Source organism: Grammomys surdaster, unplaced genomic scaffold (genome assembly GCF_004785775.1).
Source record: "Grammomys surdaster isolate TR1022 unplaced genomic scaffold, NIH_TR_1.0 236, whole genome shotgun sequence".
Taxonomy (NCBI): Eukaryota; Metazoa; Chordata; class Mammalia; order Rodentia; family Muridae; genus Grammomys; species Grammomys surdaster.
Genome location: NW_021604681.1, coordinates 185,152 through 207,413, shown reverse-complemented (window position 1 = coordinate 207,413; position 22,262 = coordinate 185,152). Strand labels below are relative to the sequence as shown.

General features: G+C 36.6%; 1 protein-coding gene across 15 annotated transcripts in view; it reads right to left on the bottom strand.

Moving 5' to 3' along the window:
• Window positions 1-4,480: 4,480 nt before the first annotated feature.
• The window catches only part of Il13ra2 (interleukin 13 receptor subunit alpha 2), a 49,710-nt gene continuing 31,928 nt past the window's right edge, over window positions 4,481-22,262 (bottom strand). For all 15 annotated transcript variants that reach the window (XM_028773879.1, XM_028773890.1, XM_028773878.1 and 12 more), the window contains 10 exons: window positions 21,494-21,603; window positions 18,714-18,828; window positions 16,981-17,132; window positions 15,881-16,034; window positions 15,245-15,365; window positions 11,544-11,728; window positions 10,149-10,294; window positions 8,383-8,527; window positions 5,406-5,521; window positions 4,481-4,627 (listed from right to left, as the gene is read on the bottom strand). In XM_028773879.1, coding sequence (XP_028629712.1) covers window positions 4,571-4,627; window positions 5,406-5,521; window positions 8,383-8,527; window positions 10,149-10,294; window positions 11,544-11,728; window positions 15,245-15,365; window positions 15,881-16,034; window positions 16,981-17,132; window positions 18,714-18,795 — 1,158 coding nt within the window. In that variant the 5' untranslated portion in view covers window positions 18,796-18,828; window positions 21,494-21,603 and the 3' untranslated portion in view covers window positions 4,481-4,570. The remainder of the gene's footprint in view (window positions 4,628-5,405; window positions 5,522-8,382; window positions 8,528-10,148; window positions 10,295-11,543; window positions 11,729-15,244; window positions 15,366-15,880; window positions 16,035-16,980; window positions 17,133-18,713; window positions 18,829-21,493; window positions 21,604-22,262) is intronic.

The window sequence follows — 22,262 nt, the reverse complement described above, 5'->3', positions numbered from 1 at the left end:
CTTTCTTCCTTTCTTCCTTTCTTCCTTTCTTCCTTTCTTCCTTTCTTTCTTTCTTCCTTAGAGAATATTTTTCTTTCATTATTTTATATGTTTACATTTCAAATGTTATCCCCCTTCCCAGCTTTCCCTCCACAAGCCCCCTATCACCTCCTCCCTACCCCTGCCTCTATGAGGGTGTTCCCCCACCTGCCCACCCCTAGCATTCCCCTATCCTGGGGCATCAAGCCTCCACTGGACCAATAGGCTCCCTTCCCAGTGAAGCCAGATAAGGCAACTCTCTGCTACATATCTGGCTGGAGCCATGGGTACTCTTCGGTTGGTAGTTTAGTCCCTGGGAGCTTTGGGGGCATATGATTGGTTGATACTGTTGTTCTTCCTATGGGGTTGCAAACCCCTTCAGCTCCTACAGTCCTTGCCCTAACTTCTCCACTGAAGTCCTGGTACTCAGTGCAATTTTCAGCTGTGTCTGTCTGCAAAGCCTCTCAGGGGACAGCCATACCAGGCTCCTGTCAGTAAGCACTTCTTGGCATCAACAATAGTGTCTGGTTTTGGTGCCAGAAGATGGGATGGATCCCTAGGTGGGGCAGTCTCTGGATTGCCTTTCTTTCAGTCTCTGCTCCACTCTTTGTCCCAGCATTTCCTTTCTACAGAATGAATTCTGGATTAATGTATTGGAGGTGGGTGGGTGGCCTCATCCCTCAACAAGGGGCTGTGCCTATCAAGTGGATATGGTCTCTCCAGGTTCTACCTCCCTTCTGTTGGGTACCTTGGCTAATGTCCTTCCTGTTGGGTCCTGAGAACCTCTTAGATCCCCGGCATCTGGGACTTTCTAATGGCTACCCCCAGTTTCCTCTCCCCGACTGCTACACACCTACTTTGAAAATCATGACCCTTTGTACTTCTCCCTCATCTCCTCCCATATCTGAACTGACCCCCTTTTTACCCTCTTCTCTTCCTCCCATATCCCTCTCTCCCTCTACTTCCCAGAGAATATTCTCTTCCCCCAGTAGTACTATAGCATCCACACTTTGGTGTTTTCTTCTTTCTTCTTGGGTTTTATATGGTCTATGAGTTGCATCATGGTACCTTTACACTATGGAGTAGTACTACTCAGCTATTAGACACAACGATTTCATGAAATTAGCAGGCAAATGAATGCTTGAAAATATCGTCCTGAGTGATTTTACCCAGCCACAAAAGAACACGCATGGTATGTACTCACTGATAAGTGGATATTAGCCCAAAATAAGCTCAGAGAGGGGTTTTCTTAGCTGCTTGATGCTTTCATTTGTAAAGAGTAACTGCCCATCTGTTTTCATGTGCTCTCTTCCTTATAAACAAGGCAAGGTAAGGTTTAGGGAAAAAACGTTCTTGGCCAGCTATGCATTGGGTAAGGTTTCTGTTCTAGCTGTGATAGCTATGTATAGAAAGAAGTCTCAGATTTTACTTCCTGTAATGCAGCATCTGTCACAGTAGATGAGGATGGCAAATATCAACCACCATGCCTCATAGGAGAGAAACCTTAGCCTTCTACTGGAGCTGGGATAAAGTAGAGCCTTGTGTTATAAGAAGTCAATAGAAAAGGCTCAGTTGTTATGAATTATAAGTATGCTATGATACAGTACAATTTTTGGGAGTAAACGCTTGTCAGCTTCTTATAAGTTTTTACCAAAGTTACCATAGGATGTTTCAAGTGATATGGGACCTCTTCTCTAAAGATTAAGAATTTAAACTAATCTATTATATTTTATTTTCCCTTTCCAGGGAGGTGGCAGTAGGTGGAGATAGGAACAGGAGGGATCAGGAAGAGGAGAGAGGGACAAAGAGAGACAGTATAGGGAGAGATGACTGTTCCTGGGGTGCAATTGGTTGGGCAATGTGGAAACTTAGTGCAATGGAAACTTCCTCGAAACTATGAGGGTAACTCAAGCAAGGACACCTAGTAATGGACACAGAGACTGAACTGAGCATGTTTTGTAACCAGGCAACGATTCTAAGTGTTGTGACTAGGATACTAACCTAGCCACAAAACCTTTCACCTACAACCTGTCCTGCCTACAGAATATGCTGAGGCAATGGTAGCTCATAGCTTGGGGAACTGACCAACAAATGACTGGTCTAACTTGAGGACCACGCTACAAGAGGGAGTACATGCCTAGGACTACCTAGATGGCCAGAAACAGGAGGCTAGATGGCCCAGAGATCTAGAGTACAATAAAAAATGATTGAATGACTGGCATCAAACAAAACACACACACACTCACACACACACACACACACACTACAAAAAAGTAAATGAAATAATTCTTAATGACATTCTGCTATGTTCATAAATCAGTGCTTAGTTCAAACTCATCAGAGAGGCTTTCTCTAGCAGGTGATGGGAGCAGATACAGAGACCCACAGCCAAACGTAGGTGGAGTTTGGGGAAACCTACAGAAGAAAGGAGGAAAGACAGTAGGAGGCAGAGGAATCAAAGACACTAGGAGAAAGCATCCCACAGACTCAACTGAGCGCAGCTCATATGGACTCTCAGAGTCTGAAGTAACAATCAGGAAGTCTGCATGGGTCTGACCTAAGCCCTCTGCACATATGTTGTTTTGTTTAGCTTGGCATTCTTGTGAAACTGCTGTCTCTGACTCCTTTGCCTACCCTTAGGACCCTTTTCATCCTACTGGGTTGCCTCATACAGACTTGATATGAAGGCTTTGAGCTTGTCTAATAGCATCTTGTTATGCCATGTTAGGTTGATATCCCTATAAGGCCTGGTATTTTTCTGAAGGGAAACAGAGGAGCTGCGAGTCTGGGGGAGAAGGAAAGTAGGGATGGTGGAATGAAAGGAGTGGAGGGAAAGGATGCTGTACTCAGGGTATATTATCTTTAATGAATCAAATGTATGTAATCCTCATGTTAGCAATTTTCAGCCAGAACATATGCTTTATGTTGCCCAGTTGCAATGTGCCATGGGTCTGAACCACCAGCCCTCTTTGGCATCAGATTCATTCACCTCCCAGTCTCTGCATCCCCCAGAGACCCCTGAAGTACATCCCCACTCAAGGCTCACCACCAACCCTGAGTACTGCCTGATGTTCTTTACAGAGAAGTTCTTCTTTACACTTCCTGTCACTCTTAATAGGGATGCTAAGAGAGAAGTTAATGGTCAATTACACTTTAAATGGCATCTCTTCCAGTTGATGATCTTGATCTTTGTATAAATATTTTTGTGTAAAAAACAACTAAAAAATTAATATTAGGTTTTGGTGTACTCTATCACTGATGGCAATTATCATAAGTGATGATTTTCATGCACACAACTCACTGTTAGCAGGTTTTCTCCTTTAAGAGATGATCAGCAGCAATGGAAGTCACAATTATGGTTACCCTCTTCTCCATTAAATGATATCAACAACTGTTAATATGAAGCACATACATGAATTCCCGAAGAACATTGTTCTGATATAAGTTACTGGGTAGGTCTTAAGTAGAGAATTCTAACATGCTCTGAGGTGCTATTTCACTTTAAATAACTTTGCATAAAAATTAATCTAAATGCAATTTGGTTCTTTATTGAAATTTGTAGTCTATTTTCCCATACATATTTTTAAACCTGCCTACTTCGCCCAGGTAGCTACAGTATTTAACATTTGGGTGTAGCTTTAAAATCTTGTTACTAACTTCAGATATGTGTTTCTTTATGATCATTGACATGTCTGTCCTGTCTTGCATCCGACCTCACAAAAACCACAAGATTGACAAATGTTAAGAAAGGCAAGACCACAAGAAAGCTTAGCAGTGTGTGAACTCCATGACCCAGGTTGGAAAGAGAGAATTGACTCGTGAAAGTTGTGCTTGAAACTCCAGATCATTAACATACATGAGTGTGTATGCACACATACTAATATTTTTAAATTAAAGGCTACCTATAAAATAACACAGGGTTCTTACCATGATGTGTATGAGTTCTGAACTTTTCAAGTATAGTCCCTGGTCATGTCATAATTTTCAGCCTTATAGCTTTTTTCTTTTGTGAAATGTGATACTTACAGAACTTGGAATGTATTCAAAGCTTCCTTCATACTTATTCATGGTGAGTACTTTCACCCAGAATTCAGTGTAAAAGAACCATCCACAAAACCATTAAATCTCATTTTTCAAGATTTGGCAATATCTCTGTAGGTTAGTTCAAGTTGGAATATCATATTATCTTTTTAATACAACATTGAATAAAATCTGACCCATCTCTTAATGTATCTATATATAGATGTATGAGAAAACAAAGCAATTACTAGAATGTAGTAAATTTACTATCTGCTAAGGGTTTGTGCACCATAAAGTGTACCTAAATGCAATAATGAACGTGGCCATAATATCACCCATGTGTAATACTTGAAAGGCTGATTCAGGACTATCACACACTAAGCCAACTTGAGATGCAGATCTAGCACTTTAGTCAAAAATCTAACAATATTAAAACAAACACTGATTTGCAAGAAGATGTATTTGAAATTTGAAGATAAATTGAGTTTAATATGACTTATGCAGGCTGGCTTTATGCCAGAAAAGGGGTATTTTAACAAAGCGTCTCTTCATAAGCATACACTTCTTTGTTCAGATCCACATGGAGGCTCTGAAATCCAAAAAGAACTCTGTCACTAACAAATAATTAAAATAATACAACTTCACTAGTATTAACAATTCAGAAATTTAACGAGCAAAGCAGTGAAACATTCCATGGACATACCATATTCTATCTTTACAAAACACAGTATTAAGATATTTTTCTCCAATGTTCCCTTAGAGGCTACGTCATGGCTAGTTTTAAGTGTCAACTTGATACAATTCTAAGTCATCCAGGAAGAGTATCTCAATGAGGGAATTTCCAGGTCATGTTGACCAGTGGTTACATATGTGAGGAATAATCTTAATTTCATTAACTGAGATTGGAAGATCCAACCCATTATGAGTAGGACAACTCCCTTGACTTGTACCCTGGACTAGGTAAGAATGGAGAAAGAAAGCTGAATGGTAAAGTACACATACATTTATTTCTCTCTAATTTTCACTATAAATGTATATAACCAGCTATTCTAGGTCCCTGGCACCTACATCACTTTCTTCCCTCCCAATCTGTTTTTCTCCTAGAGTTCGTGCAATTTTCTAACCTAAAGATCTGCAGTATTACATGTTCTAAAGTATTTTTCTCCCATTTTGACAGAATTAACAGCCACTTTCCAAAACGTGGGTTTTCAGTATCAAATTTGACTATTTTCTGAGGCTATTACAATAAAGTACATAGAATCAATTGTACCTCATAGTGAGCAGGCAAAAGTATAAAATTCAGGCCTATGAGTTCTGAATGTATTACTTTGTATGTCTACTATTTTGCATAACCTTAAACAACTTACCAATGTGGGTTCAGGTTCTTCCTTCTCCATAACAAGGCAAAGAAGTAATAAAAGCAATATAAAGAAAAGACAAACTGGTACTATGAAAATAATCTTTGAGTCTGACCCTGTATAACCTAGGATTAAAAAATATATAACAATAAAAAGAGAAATGTTAAAGGTTTATGAAGACTCTTGAAATATTTAATACATAAGTAAACTGTCAATAATGCAGTAATGGAATTAAAAACCCGTAACATGTCAGACAACTGATTAAACAAACAAATGCCATATATCCTTTAATTCTAAAGAATAATATATTATCTTAATAATGATATGTGTATCATAATAAAGATACACACAATGCTAATGAAGCTGACCTTACAAGATCACCATCCAAAATTTGTCTCAGACTTTAGAAGCTGAACTAAATGACAAGACATGATGATGATGTTTGATATTTTAGGTGTAACTTCTCTTTTCTTCTTTTTTGTTGTATTTTTTTCTTACTTTAGTAGTGGTAGTGATTAAACACCAGGCTTTGAGCATGTTAAAAGATCACTAGACCAAGGCATGAAGTGTTAATGTTACTTCTCCACAGAATGAACAGTCAGTAGAGATACTTAAACTATAGAAAGCTTTTCCAAGTCTAGTATCTCAGGCTTGTTTTGGAACAACACACAGTATGTTAAATTTTGGAGCCAGACCTATATATCTACCTCCATTTCAATTTGTTCTTTGTCTTATTCCCTTGGGATCTTAGTTTCTTCTAGAAAAAATTGGGCCAAATTCAAATACATATCATAGTAAAGATTTACAGAGGTAATTTCTGGAGAAGTAACAGACAATATAAGTCTCTTGACATGCAGAATTAACAATAGCAAGGCAGACAGTTTCCTGAGGCTCTGTTTGTGTTCTCTAGTCTAGATGATTCCTAAGAAGTTATTACCAAAACATTATTGTTCTACTTATTTCCCCCATCACGTCCAGTTTGTGTTCCCAATTGCTCATAGGAATGGGTCCTGACCTGGAGTGTGGTCAAATGATCAGGGGTCATGATATTAAAGAAAGCTTACTCTCTTTTTACCAGCAGGTATCAAATGCCAACTCAAAATCGGAGGAGTAGGAAGGTGAGGGTGGCAGGGTGGATATAGGAGGCTATAGGGGCTTCATATGATCAAAATATATTAAATAAAATTCTCAAAAAAAGACAAAATAGTTTTAAAACTTTAATCATCCTAAAGAAGACCCTTTTGAGTACCTGAGTGTGGTCGGTGAACTGAGCTCAGATTTTCACTCAGATTCACAAGAACTGTAGAAAAATAAGTATGTGTTGTTTAAACTGAGTATGTGTGTGTGTAATTGTCCTATTTTTCTATAACTTGAAGTATCCAAAAAGAAATATAACCTCAACATCTAAAACTAAAAGCAATACCAAAAATTCTTTGTTCCTAACTTATAGGTCTAAATAAAACTCTACCAGGAGATACTTAACAGGGATAAATAAATCTCGGTCCCCACATTAAATAATGAGATTATATGTAATGCAAAGAGAAGTATGTTTTGATACTCTGGTAAAGAAAATCACCATATCCATTTTATACAATCTTTATGACTAATGAAAAAATATACCTCAACATATAAAGACACACACAAATGCACACACATTTTCCAGATTTTCAAAAGTGGCTTCAAAAATAAAAAAATGTAGAATCAGTAAAAGTATTATTTCTTTTATACATACATCTCATGCTTGAACTCTTGCTTACTAGTACTTTTTTTGTCCATATTCTCTACAGGTTGTATAATATAGTTTGCTTGGTTATTATTAATTTTTCCCAACTTGGTAATAACAAAGACTTGACAAGAGTAATAAATATATCCAAACTCTGGAATCTGATACATAGTAGATATTTTTAAATTATTTAATAAACAAGATCAAACAATGTTCTTGCTGTATGTAGAGAGAGGTAGAGACAGCCATTCCACTATAACATGTGAAAGTACACAGTGTTTTTACACTTAATTCCATATATATATAGTGCTGAAGGGATTTTTCTCCAATTTGGATAATTATCAGTAATTTAAAATAATATTCTGAATTAAATCATACTATGTGTCACCTTCAAGGCTTTTATGTTTGGATCACTATGAAATTTGAAAAGAGTTGTATCATAAATCAATTTCCATTAGTACAGAGAGTCATAGTTTTAACTAAATATAAAATCTGTCATGCTTAGTTTTCACTATCAGCTCGACATGCTGTAGAATCATCTGGGAGGTGCGTCTGGATGAGAGGTTGTCTAGAGCAGGTTGGCCTGTGGGCAGGCCTGTGAGGCGCTCTGTTATTTGGGTTAACTGAGATGAGAATACCCATCCTGAATATGGCAGCATTTAGGCCCTGGACTAAATGAAAAGGAGAGAGGAGCCTGAGCAGTGGCAATGTGAATGCACCCATTGCTTTCTGCTCTTTAGTGTGGATATGAGGAGCAGTTTGGAATATCTGCCAACGTAGCTTCTTTACTCTGATAGACTGTAACCTGGAATCCTAAACTAAATAAGCCCTTTCTCACCCAAGTTACTTTTGGATAGAATATTTGATCACAGCAACAGACCTGAAACCAGGACATGTCAATTTGAAAAATGACCAGTAAGTATTGTTACACATTTGGAGCCAGTTGTATCCCTTTCTTTAAAATTTTTGTTCTAGTGAAAATTGAAAGCACAAAAAATATTGATTAAAATGGACCCTGGACTTTGCCCTAAGAACTACGAAATGTTTATAAAAGACAAACAAAAAATATGTCCATTAAAACAGAACAAGATACCTAGTTCCAAATGAATGTTAGATTTTCAGTAAGCCTATCTTTGATTGGAGTACTTGCTTTTGCACCATTTACAGATGATGCACGAGATTATTTGATCTCCAGTTTACAAACACAATGAGAGGAAATACAAAGAGCCCCAGTTACTTCGTTCTTATCCTTTTAGTGCATACCTGCCCAGCATTCCTCTTCACTCCATTCGCTCCAAATCCCATCATCTGCACAATATATATTGATTTTACATCTTACAAAAAAGCATAGGTTTTCACTTTCATTGGCTCTCCTCTTCAACTTCATATCGTTTATATCTGTGGCAGACTGAAAGCCAAGGAAAACTATGGTGTGTTTATTTGAACTCAGTACAATTGCAGGGATTTCATCTCTCTGCTTCAAAAATGTTTTTGGACGTTAAACAGCATCATTGAGTTACTTGCAGGGTCCAATCCTAGCAGTGCTCACTACTCTACACTGATTTTTAAAGGCCTTTTCTTCCACTACTTATCCGTATTTAATTTTATCTTTTGTCCTCTTATAATAATAGGTCATTCGTAATAAGAAACATCATGTGCAATGAGTCACAACTCCACATAGTTTACTCTCCACAATCTGCAGATTAGTGTCAGAGATTCCTGGTGCAATAAATGGGAAAAGGCTTCACAAATTACTGAATGCTGATTTTATGGAAACTGAAATATTCGTCTTCAAAGTGGACCCCTCCTCTTTTTGGTCTGATTAGCCTTTGAAGTCCCATGTAATAATGCTCAGGAAGTGACACAAAAACAACTACTTCATATATAAGACTACCACAAAATACAAAGATGTTCTCACAGGGATCACAAGGGGAAAAAACTAAAGAAATTACTTCAGGTTTACACTTTAAATTGCTGCAGAGTTCTTCTTGCATATGATGATTGCTTTTTATGTATTTAACTTATCTACGGAACCTTGAAAATACATAGTATAGACTTAAATGTACTAGGACTCAGGTTTTGAATCTACTTTTAACTATTTGACTGCCAATTCAATTAACCACCCTGGAACATGTATACTAAGTCAGTAACCATTTTCCCCACCTGTATATGAATTGAGTCATTGAAAACTAGTCCATCTACTTGTCTCTACCAATTTCTAAATTGGAAGCAACTAAATCAAAGCAAGATATACCAAGGTAGAGTTAAAGAGATCACTGTATCATTGATGTTTGGAGTCTCACAATGGTCACCTTCTTTATACTCCTTTCTTCTCTAAGAAATGTCTTATAAATCTCATGGTTGTAGTTAAAGACGTGGTGTGTGTGTGTGTGTGTGTGTGTGTGTGTGTGTGTGTGTGTGTGTGTTTGTGTGTGTGTGTGTGTGTGTGTGTTTTGTTTGAGTCTTACTGGAGGCCATGCAACCTATTTCAATTTCCTGGAGAAATTTTTATTTATTAAAACAAATTGAAAACAAGTAACTAGTTTATCTCCAGGGTATTTACAACTTTAAAATTGGCATGACTAGTTATACTTTGTAATTTGTTTTTTATTCTTTAATCCTTTTTTTACCTGCCACATTTCATCCCCTCCTGGTCTGCCTCCCCCCAAGACTGCTCCTCATCCCATATCTCCTCTCTCTTCCCCTCCCCCATCTCCACAAGGATGTCCCCACCAGGCCTCCCCACTCCCTGGGCCTCAAGTCTTTTGAGGGTTAGGTGCATCTTTTCTCACTGAGGCCAGACCAGGCAATCCTCTGCTGTATATGTGTCGGGGCCTCATAATTATACTTTTATCAATATACATATATTTCCTTTTACCACTAGATTTGGCCTTCTGGAAAGTAAACTGACATACTTATTGTAGTCTAACTCTCTTTTGAACAGCCACAGATTTTGATTATCCATTATCCTATTACATTTTTTAAAAATTTATATTTATGATTTTGGCAAATAAGTACAATATCCATACCTCCCAGGAAATATCATCTTCTCGGACCATAATTTCATAAGTGTAACACCTTGGTGGAATGGGGCCTCCAGGTGCGCTCCATTTCATTCTAATGTCAATGGAATTCTCCACACTGATATGAAGGAATTCTGGTGGCAATGGTTTAACTGAAAAGCAGAAGGAAACTACTTCAACATGAACATTGCTAAGTCAGCAGCATCCCTCATCTAAAGCCCGGGATACTCCACAAGTGAATCTTTCAGGGACAAACTACTTGAGTCAAGATTATTCTCATGATGTGACTAAAAACCAAAGTTGCTTGCCAATCAAAATGGACTTCTTGAGAAATTTTGTTATTTGAGAACCCCCCCCCTTGATCTCTCTCCCTCCCTTCCTCTTCCCCCCCTCTGTGTGTGGGTGGTGGTGGTAGTGATGGTGGTGGTGGTGGTGGTGGTGGTGGTGGTGGTGTGTATGTGTGTGTATGTGTTTGGAGACAGGGTTTTTCTGTGTATCCTTGGCTATCCTAGAACTTGCTTTGTAGATGGGGCTGGCCTTGAACTCAAGAGTTCCACCAGCCTCTGCCTTCCAAGCACTGGAATTACTGGCATGTGCCACCACCAGCCCACATGGGAAACTAATTTTTGTTCTTTTGTTTTTGATAAAGCCTACACTAATAATTTTTTCTTTCTTTTATTTTATTGGATATTTTCTTTATTTACATTTCAAATGTTATCCCCTTTCCAGGTCTTCCCTCCAGAACCCCCTATCCCATCTCCCCTCCCCCTGCCTCTATGAGGGTGCACCCCTGGGTAGCACTCCCACTCCCACCTTCCAGCCCTGGCATTCCCCTACACTGGGACATTGTACCCCTTAGGCCCAAGGGTCTCTCCTCCCACTTATGTCCAACAAAGCCATCCTCTGCCATATATGTGGCCAGAGTCATGGGTCCCTCCATATGTACTCTTTGGTTGGTGGTCCAGTCCCCAGGATATTTAAGACCAAGAGAAAAAATAAGAATGCCCAAATTATTGCAATCAATTTCCCATTTCTGCAACTTTAGAAACAACCAAACTACTTTTACTACAACTACTAGTGTGACACTTTCTAAGTAACACATATGTTATGGTCACTATACATCTGAAATTGCATCAGGTGTGCCTGTTTCTAGAATCTGTCTCACTTATAACTGTTAGAACTAAGAATACAAATTTCAGAAACAGTAAAAATGTTTAGGTTCTCAATCATTTATCATTTGAAGCCATGATTAATAGATTCTGTGGATTGCCTCATGCCTCTGGCTTTGTACTTCCATCGCTTTAATAAATCTCACTGTCTGCTCTTGCCCCTCCTGCTCACTTAGAAACAAACTAAAGAAGAACCGGCAAGTTTTAGGTTGACATCATTTGCTCATATCACCTATATTTTGAAGTTGCAAAACCACATAGCTGGATCTGATAGGTTCCAACTTTGAGGATCCGTTAACACGGATAAAGAAATCTTTATAGTCTGATGAGTCCAAGTTGGAAAGTTTGCATCCAATGTTTTTCTCATTATCCTGGAGGTAATCAGCACACTGTAAGGCATGATCCAAGCCCTCATACCTATAACACAAAAAGCAGTTTAGGAATTATTTAGTAGCATCTTTTTGTATCTTGGTGTTCAGTTTTAAATCATCTTATTATATTATATGAAATGATTACATGAGCACAGTATATTGATTCAATATATCATACATATACATATAAAACACACACACACACATATATATATATAGATACATATGTAATAATAATTATTTTTAAAAGATATCATGAATTTGAGAGGAATTGTGATGTTATAAGATCAGTAGGAGGGAGGAGAGAAAGAGGTAGAAATTATGCAAATATGCTACACATGTACATTATTCTCAAATAACAGAAAAAGTTAAGTTATAAAATGGATAACATTGCTGAGCAGTGGTGGCACATGCCTTTAATCCCAGCACTTGAGAGGCAGAGGCAGGCGGATTTCTGAGCTCGAGGCCAGCCTGGTCTACAGAGTGAGTTCCAGGACAGCTCAGGCTATAAAGAGAAACCCTGTCTCAAAAAACAAACAAACAAACAAACAAAATGGATAACATTGCTGGGCAGTGGTGGCACACCCCTTTGATCCCAGCACTTGGGAGGCAGAGGCAGGTGGATTCCTGAGCTCGAGGCCAGCCTGATCTACAAAATGAGTTCCAGGACAGCCAGGGCTATACAGAGAAACCCTGTCTCGAAAAACAAAAAGTAAATAAATAAATAAAATAAAATAAATAGATAGCACAAAAAAAGAATCATTTAACAGCATACTATTGCTTTAGAACACCTACTATATGCTACATGCAATAATAAGATCTATAGATTCAACAGCAGGGAAAAACAGAAAGAGGTGATTTCATGAAGCTTCAGTTAAATGTTAATCTTCATAAAATCTCAAAGCAACTCAAGCACTATTCATCTATTTAGTCTTTGTAGACTCTTTAAAGTTTGCAAATTAAATATTTAGAATACGTAGGTAGCCTTGGCAACATGTGACTAAGAAAATTATTTGAGTAGAAAGAGGTTGTAAGAGCAGATATATAATTTTCCTACGTTTACTAAAATTAAAAGAAATCCTCTGATGTTCTAACACTATGATACAAGCCCGAAATCCCACAACTAGGGGAAGAAGTGAAATGAACGAAGAAGCAAAGTATAGTGTAGTTTTTAATCACACAAAGTGTAGTTTTCCCTTTGTCTTAAGCAAGAGATTTTACCATGGCATTTAAAGTTAACTTTCTATCAGTAATATGGCTGATGGAGATGAAAGGCCTTGTTAACAACTGATTTTTAAATCAATAATTCCTGACTTGTTTTCCTAAAAAATAAATATTAGTTTGCAATGTAAATATGATTTTGGTTTTCAAAGTAGCCCTTCTGAAATGAGACCAGCATAGCAGCTGACAAGGAACTAGTGAAAATACCTAAACTCTAGTAAATGCACTTTATACCAAGTACCCTAATTTAGAGAAGTGTTTATAAATTTTATTCTTATGGTTCAGTTGCCTGCTTACAGTGTGGGAGACTTCATATACATGATTGACTTTGTTTATTCATTATTCTTTGACCTAGGATTTCACTATACAGTATCCTGGAAGTTACTATGTAGTCCAGTGGTCTGGTGTCAAACTCATGATTGTTATACATTAGTCTCCCAAATTCTCCGATGACAGGTATACATCAATATGTCCAACTGGTGCTTAGGTTTACAAAAACTGACTGTGTGACTTTGTGTCAGTGAAAAAGGACATACACTCTGTAAAATGTTAACCTTTATTTCCCCCCTTTTTACTAAGGGAGGATAAGTTATGTTAAACTTGAATGACAATGTGAAGAGTGTCTTCCTCTCTTTTTTGTTTTTTTTTTAAACGAGAGCAGTGTGTCTCGTTTAATACATGTTTAATATTTATTGATTTAATGACCAAAAATTTAGAAATGTGTCCATTCAATTTAAGATATGGAAAGTGAACCATTCCCCCACGAGGAAATTGTTTGCTCAAGGCTACCCAGCTATATGGTGGCAGAACAGGGTTTAGAGCACAGGTCTCGAAAGCACTAATACTTTTGCCCAATCATTTATATATTATGTTTTTCTTTAAAAGATGCAATCAGAGTGTAGACTTAATGCTCACAAATACTACAAGCATGGCTTCTCTTGCTTTGTCTTTCTTTGGTAAATGTACAATCCCCTCTTTTTTACATTTATCCATGTTACCATCCATGGTTTCATTCATTTAGTTAATATTTAGTATTAATCTATTGTGAGCGTGGCCTTCTGTGATTAGTTAAGTGAAATGTAAGAATTGGTTCAAATCCACTAATCTTTAAAAATAAAACTTGAGGAGAGAATGTATACATACATGAGATAAGTTTGAGTATCACCCAAACAATAAACAAAGTGCTATTAAAAGCAATAGTTCAGTAGCAAAGATGAACAGAACCTGGAATGGTCAGCAGAGTCAATGAGTTTAGACATCACATGGGCCTAGAAGGATGAAAAAGAATTAGTAACAGAGTGAGCCAGAGGTCATTCCAGATTGCAAAATGCGAAAAAGTCAAGACATGGATAATGAAAAGAAATGTACAGAATAGCATACTGATCCTGGCCATAGCAAATGATAGTTTTTTGAAAGGTCGTGATGCAGTGAGGTAAAAAACTTGAAAGGCAACCTAGATTTGATCCTGGGCATAATATGAAGCGACTGGGAGTATATGGTCAGGAGATGGCATATAAAAATGAGAAGGAAAACATAGGTGGTTCCAAGGTGCAGAAATGAGCAGGAAGGAAAAATGCTACAATCGGAGCAGCCACCATTTGGGAGGTCATGGCAGTTGTCCAAGTGAGGAATGAGGGGAGTCTAAAGGAAAGTTCTTACAGTAGAGACGGGAAATGAAAAACAGATGTGCAACTTAGCAAAAGAATGTCAGAACAGAACGTGGTGGGTGATTGTATTACCATAAAGCAATTAAGGCGCTGGCTGCTTATGTGGGGTGGGGGGTGGCTATGTTTTCACTGGTCAGTCACCCTTGTGCCACATGCATGCTCACACAAGCCCTAGTCAAACTCAGCTGACTACAACATGAAAATTAAAACAAAACAAAAAGACAAGATAGTCGGAGAGGGCTTGTTGAGACAGAGGGAAGAAAAGAAAGGAGGGGAGGGGTGAATGTGCCTAGACTGTATTAAATATGCATATAAAATAAAATCTTCAAAAGGTTCTGTGTTTTTAAAGCTTCAGTAACAGTTAAGAAACAGCAAGAAGATCCAGTTTAACAGATTACTGCTTTTTAAAAAGCTAAGTGTATAAAAAATACTCAAAGTTTTAAAACAATAAACCCAGCTATCTATAGGATGTAATATTTCATCCTGTACAGAAATAGTCATGGGATGCCTTGCTGTATCTTCAACTTGAGATTCCCACATAATTAAGATTAATTATCATCATACATAGGGCTCTGGTAAAGAAAATGATTGTAATTCAGTAGAGTTGTGAGCACTCTGAACTAATCTTGACAGATGTTTGCCCCATGTGAGATTCCAAGTATAAAAGTACTTACCAGAAAAACATAGTATAGTTGGTATCAGAATGTACTGTCTTGCCAGGCTTCCAAGAGCAGACCAAATATTGCCAGTTATAATATATACACTTCATGTCCTGAATTTTAGTTCCCAGGCTTCCTATGAAATGAATGAACTCTGATTATCTGAGAGACATGATGATAGATGCTCTATGCAATCACTATGCAATTGTATTTCTTTTGGCTGTGCTACTTCATTTAGCAATCAGCTTAATGAGAAAGATTGCAAAAGGAAGCTACCAGAAATCACGTCCGTGAAACCTGAAAATGATTGAGGGCTTATTTACTGACACTAGTTTATGTCAAAGTATTAAATTAATTATTTAAAGATCCTCTCAAGAATTGAGCAAATTCCCATTCGTGTTTACTAATACAGCTCCATACTAAAGAGTCTACCAACAAGATGTAGACATACTGTTTTAAAGAACTTTGTTGATTTAATGAGTTAAAAAATGTCAACTCACTTATACTAAGAAAAATTCTATTTATGTTTAACTGTCACAGGATTTACTGTGCATAAAGTCATATATATGATCATAAAGGTTAAGGAACTTATTCTCTACATGGATTTTTTTTCTGATAATATCTAATGTGAAAAAAAAACGTTGTTTTAACCTTCATCTGATATCCAATAAGAAGCTTCTGTCCATGGACTTTGAACTTCTGATCCATTTGTACAAGGCTCTGACAAATGCGTACGTATCTTTCCTTCAATGCCTTTATTAAGATCAAACCCATCCTTGTAAATTAGATTCCTAGTAATTATGGTCTGTTTGATAAAAAGATGAAACAGTCCATTTTAGAAACACATGGAATGGTGATTCACATTAATAAGGCTGAACAATTATTAATATCTAAGATGATTATTTGGTATAGTACCCCAGATATATTTCTGTCAATGATAACCTCTGTATATGGTATTATTCAATTAGGTCATTCAAAACAAAACAGAGGACATTTAGTAAAGGAAAAGGCTCTATGATAGGAACATGAGCTCTTGGAGTTAAATAGATTATTTTCACAAACAATATGGGTATTGCATGGCCAAAGCTTTGTCATTTCAGATATACTATAAAACCTTTGGGAATACCATAAAATAAAAGTCTTAGAGACACCTGGAGAAAATTGGACAATTTCTAAGTATTTGAAAGTTAAAAAAAGTAATGTATGAGAGAGTCTTATATTCCTGAAACCCAACAGAGTATCTTGTCTAAAATGTTGTTCAATAAATATTAAACTTCAATTGCTCATTAATACTACTCAGCTGAATTTCAGAGCTAATGGTATATCTTTTGCAACAGAGCTCTGAATGAACACAATAGTTGACTTTATAAATGGCTAATAATTCAATAAACTTTCATTCAGATCTTGCCATCCATGTAAAGAACAATGCTGTGTTTTGTGATTTGTATGCAAAGATTTACGTTGACATCAATGATTTTCAAAGAATTTTACAAAATAAACGAGTAAAAGAAGAAACTATAAAATATGCATAAATGCATAAATGTTCTTCAAGTTCAGGTTCTCTTGTACTTCCAAGGGTAGTCTTAATATTGAATGAGGTGAAGATAGACCACAGAAGCTTCCATGGCAGGTTTTTCATATACTAACTAAAATTGTTCAGGCACACTAAATAGTAGACATTGAAATCAGGGGTTGCAAAGAAACACCTAATGATCAGACCACTCTGATGTTGCAAACCTTGCTTTACTTACCTTCCAACTGCCACTATCAACATTTCGGTATTTTAACTCATATTCTAGTGTGCATTTCTTGAATTTTTCCATAACCATGGGAGGTTTCCATTGCAAATAGAGATAACCCAGTAATCCAGGATCCAATATTTCAAAATCCTGAGGAGGATTAACTGAAATGACATCAGGAAAATATATTTTTCCTGTATTTTATGAGAAAGATTGTTGAATGTGAATAATTTCCAAATGCCCATCATCTGATTACTGGATAAAAATTCTAGCACATCTGTTCTGTGGGATAATATTTTACTAGAGAAATGAGTTAAACACTGATAAGAGGCTATAATTAGAAAAGCCTTGAAACAATATGCTATGTAAAGGGAAGCTGCCTCATAAAACCATGTGTCTAATGATTTCAGTTATACAGAATCCCATACATGAAGACAGTAGAGGCACAGGGTATCTCTGGCAGAGAATGAAAGTATTCTGGAATTTTATGGCAATAGTGGTTTCATAACTTTATGGATATGCTAAAATAATCCCAAAATGCTACATTACAAAAGGGAGATGTTTACTTGGGATGCAAAGGTCTACAAAGCAAGTACAGGACAGCCAATACTATTACACAAATAAACTTTGTCTCAAAAAAACAAAACCCAACCAACCAACCAAAACAAACAAACAAAAACCAGCTACTATCAACAAGAAAAACTCAGGGAGATGTTTCGGTTTTATTAATAAATTTGAAGTCCATAATATTTCTTTGTAACTGTTTTCTAAAGAAGGCACAGATGAAAACGTGATCTTTGTCTCTTTAGGAACTAAGCTGTACACTTGCAATGGAGACTTGTCAGTGCACATGTACACCAGAATTTGTATACTATTATATAAATGATAGTTATATAAATGTCTCTAGTCAAAAGAACCACTCAATACTAATTCAGTATTATGTTATGATCAGCATAAAAATTGAAAAGGAAAGTCGAGGAACATATTTACTATGCTTGAGCACCGTAAGAATTCGGAGTACAGGCATGTCTTGTGAGTAGTCCATGAAGATAATTAAATCTATAGCTCACTGAAGGTCAGAGCTATCTCCAGAGTTTGAAAAACCCAAGCCCTTCTTATAAACATTCTAAGTAACACATCTTGTAGCACTAATGTACTACCATCCTGTTAGCCTTTGACTAATTTTCTCTGATGAATGTTGTTCATTTCCATATTGCAACTTGCCTAGGGACTCCACAACTTAGCCTAGAAAGTCTCCTCAATGAAAATGGCACATCAACTTTGTCGTTTTCTTCCTTAAAGTTAGAAATCCAGGTCAAGCTAAGTGTTTGTCAGACACTGAAAACCTCATATAATTTGTATTGAAGTGCACAATACTTCAGTATGCACTGAAGTGTTTAGCTTCCATTTTCTGCTTTCTCCGATTGTCATAAAAGTCAGAATAATAAGAAGAGACTCAATTTGTGTTAGGAGAATATAATTTCAAATACTTAAGTTATTTCCTTAAAAATATCCTATATAAGAGGTCTGGTAATTATTTTATTGTGTAGCATTTAACCCAAAAATACATGATCTTTAGTTACCTTTCCTATCAATGTGAGTAGCTACCAAGAACATTTTTTTTTACATCATGGAAATATTACTGATATTATCTACTAGTTTTACACTTTCATGATATATACTGAAAACACTGTTCATGTCCTTTAAGACTACTTCATTAAAATCGATTTAATTTATTCATTTACCTTTTATCTCCAAAGAATGGCCAGTTATTGTACAAAGAAGAAAAAGACCCAAGCATCTGGTATCCACACCCATCAAAGCCATTTCTCCGGGACTTGGTGTGCTGAAAGTTCCACTCTAAGGAGAGAGAAGACAACAGTGGGGTTTTATTGTACTTCAGATAATCATGTGGATAAACATAACTAATATTTCTGGGAGCTCTCTGTGTACTTCCTAGCAAAACGGGAAAACTGTGCCCCTTGAACCGTGGAAATGGAAATTAACCTTGGAGTCAAGGCAATTGCAACAAGGGGATTCTGGTCCCTTAGGAATCAAGACTAACCCCACATAAAGAAAAGAGGAAGCATTTATTGAGACCTTGACAAGGATATAGTGACCTCCAGAAGCCTTCCTTCTGAAATCAAACCCAGCAGAACATCACTGAGAAAAATTTGGACACCCTGTACTCAGAGGAACCATTTGTCCTAAGTGCAAATGAAACCTACTGAAAAATAGTATTTGAAAATAATCTAACTTCTAAGAAAAGTCAATTTTTCCTTTTTAAACTATCTGAGTATTTATACATGTATAATAATAAATTTTAGTCATTTTCTCCCGCATTACCCTCTCTAGCCTCCTTCCCTTCTGCTGAAACAATACTTCTCAACAATTCCCCCTTCTGTATCTTGCTTATGACCCACTGAGTTTAATTAGTACTGTATAAATCAGCATAGTGGGGAGATGTTTTTTACTGGAGTATGGACAACTTATCAGTGTCTACATTACCAATGAAAATAAAACATTCTTCCCAACCACCATTAACTGTTGTGATTTGCTCAAGAAGAGCCCATCTCCCCATCTTTGCCAGTCTTTTGCAAATAGTCACATCTTCAAGGAGTCCAGTGGCTGTGTCATAGCCAGAAAACATTTTACTGTTCCTCTCCCCAGATTCCGACTCCTTCAGCCTTTCCACTATGTTTCCTGCACTTTGGAAAGAACCTGTACATATATGTATGTAACAAGAATTAGTGAAAAAATAGGCTGTGAACTGAAATAGAACAAGGAGAGATTATAGAAAAATTAGTACTGTAATAAAAAAGAAAGTGGGGAAGATGTGACTATCTTAATCTCAAAAATAAAAGAAAATTAAATTATATGTTAAAGGCAAATTACCACAGTTAATTTTACATATTTCTTTTTGAGTCTACCTTTCTGAGAGTTAAAACTTATGTGTGTACCATCTTTCTGCTATCCTTCACAATTTAACTGTAGTGTGTAGTTCTTCCCTTATAATTCCACCCTCTTCAACCAACTCCCCTAAAACATCCTAATATTGGCAAGCTTCAATTGCTACCTATTAGAATCTTAGGATCCAATTATTGCATCTAAGTAGGGGATTTAAAATCATTGGTCTCACTTACTTCTCTAGACTACTGAAATTGGACTCTAGCAATCAACTAGCATTTCCTTGATCAATCCAAAACCACTTAGGCATAAGAAATAGGATAGATGGAGATGACTCTTGAAGCCATCTATGGAAAAGTTCCCAAAAATGTTCCTGAGTTATACCAGGATGCAACCTGGACTTTCCCAAAAGAACACAAAGACATTCCTATAAATGGCTTACAAATTGGAGGACTATCATTAGAGCACAGAGTCAGGCATTAGTGCACTGGTTCCAGGAATTTTTCACAAGGGATATGAAAATCTGAATTAAAAGGGAATGAGAAAGAATGTGCACATGCACAATTTGAAATGTCTCTGACACACTGGACACATACCAAACAACTCATCTGGACAGAAATCCAATTAATCTTAATGAGGAACTAAGAGCTGAAGATGAAGGCTAGTTATCTAAATATGCACAACTTATTAGTGGCAGAGGAAGTACTAAAAACTAGGTCTTTGAACATCTTTTCAATAACTTGCCACTTCATTTTCTTGTCCTAAGAAGTCAATCTGCATTTATTGTATTAAATGTTTCCTCATACCCAATTTTCTGCAACCCACTGTCCCTACCCAAGCCAGCTACCTTACCATTTACTGCTATTATCTTATTTATAACAGAGAAAATAATCTATAAATATGCATTGAGTATAGGAGATTTTTGTCTGTTTGTATTGTTTTGCATGGTAATAGTCAAATAGCTATTTTATTTTGCATAAAAACCAAACAGCAAGTCATAATATCTGCAATAATGATATCTCCCACAATGCATTCTGAGCACCATTCACTTTATAAACATTATTTCACACTATATGTAAATTTCTCTTTGGCCATGTTTACTATTTTAATGACACTTTAGAAACCAATGGGTGAGACACAGAGAAGTAAAACAACATGCCTCAGGTCACACAGAATGTAAATACTGAGACAGGGATTTAAATCGAAATAATGTAGAGCCAGTGCCTTGGATAGCAAACAATAGTAGGTGTTTTCCATGCCTAAGAGCAATAAGAAAGGCAACTTCTTGTTTCTACCCACTTTTTTTTTCTTTATGTAACACTATTACTGACACAGTTTCCCATTGGCAGTCTCCTTTGGAATGGGATGAAAGTCTCATTTCTCTTCTCTACTTTTCCAAAATAATAAGAACAAAACTCCTTCTCTCTAAGGTTTGACTAAGGCTAAGGCTGTTCAGTGATAGACTGTCTCCCTGGTACGAGCAAAGCTCTTGGTTGCCTCCCCAGCAAAGAAACACACACACACACACACACAGAGTCACTCATGCATGCACTTGTGCACACACACAAAGAATTGGCTGGATAATCCTTGCATTATTGGAAAAGTTCCAGGTACTTACCAATAATATGGTTTCTCAAGAAATGAATTATCACAGGCAGTTATCACAAGACCTCTTTGTCCTCTCCTTTCCACAGTAGGCACTAAATTGTATCTCTGCTGTTTTCCTTCCTGCCAGATAATAAAGAACACTGAAAAACTTAAGATAGGTGTTCCTGAAATAGCCAGAGGGCCAGGACAAGGATTCTACAAATCAAAAACAAGGTTATGGGTGGTGCTAAATGGCTTCTCAGTTAAATTTCTAATTATGAAATGGAAGTTTAAAGGCTGACAATATTATTTGGGGAAAGTAATAAATTTATAGCTGAGATGTATAAATTTTACTAGTATAAATTTCCACCTATGTGTTACTGGTGCTTAAACTAATGGGCTTAGAAACAACTTATGTCTTCCATGTATGAAATAGAGGTAATAAAACCAACCTGGATGGGATTTCATTCTGATAAAAATCAGATTATGTATGTTCAAGGAATACGAAAATAATAATAAATTGTTCTATAGGCATGAAAGAGGCTTACTTACAGGGGTCTTGCCACTAGTCAAAACTTCAAAATAACTTTCTTCTATTTATCTATCTGCCTCTTACAAATGAACATTTTATATGCCAGTGTTGATAACTAGGCACTCATAATTAATCTCCAGTTTTGAGTATCTTTGCTGATCAATTATTCTGTCTTTATCAATATTTAATAATAATAATTTCTTGTACTTGTTGAGCTTCCAGTAGTTCATAAGTAGTTTATTGTATTACTTTAGCAATAGGTTTGTAG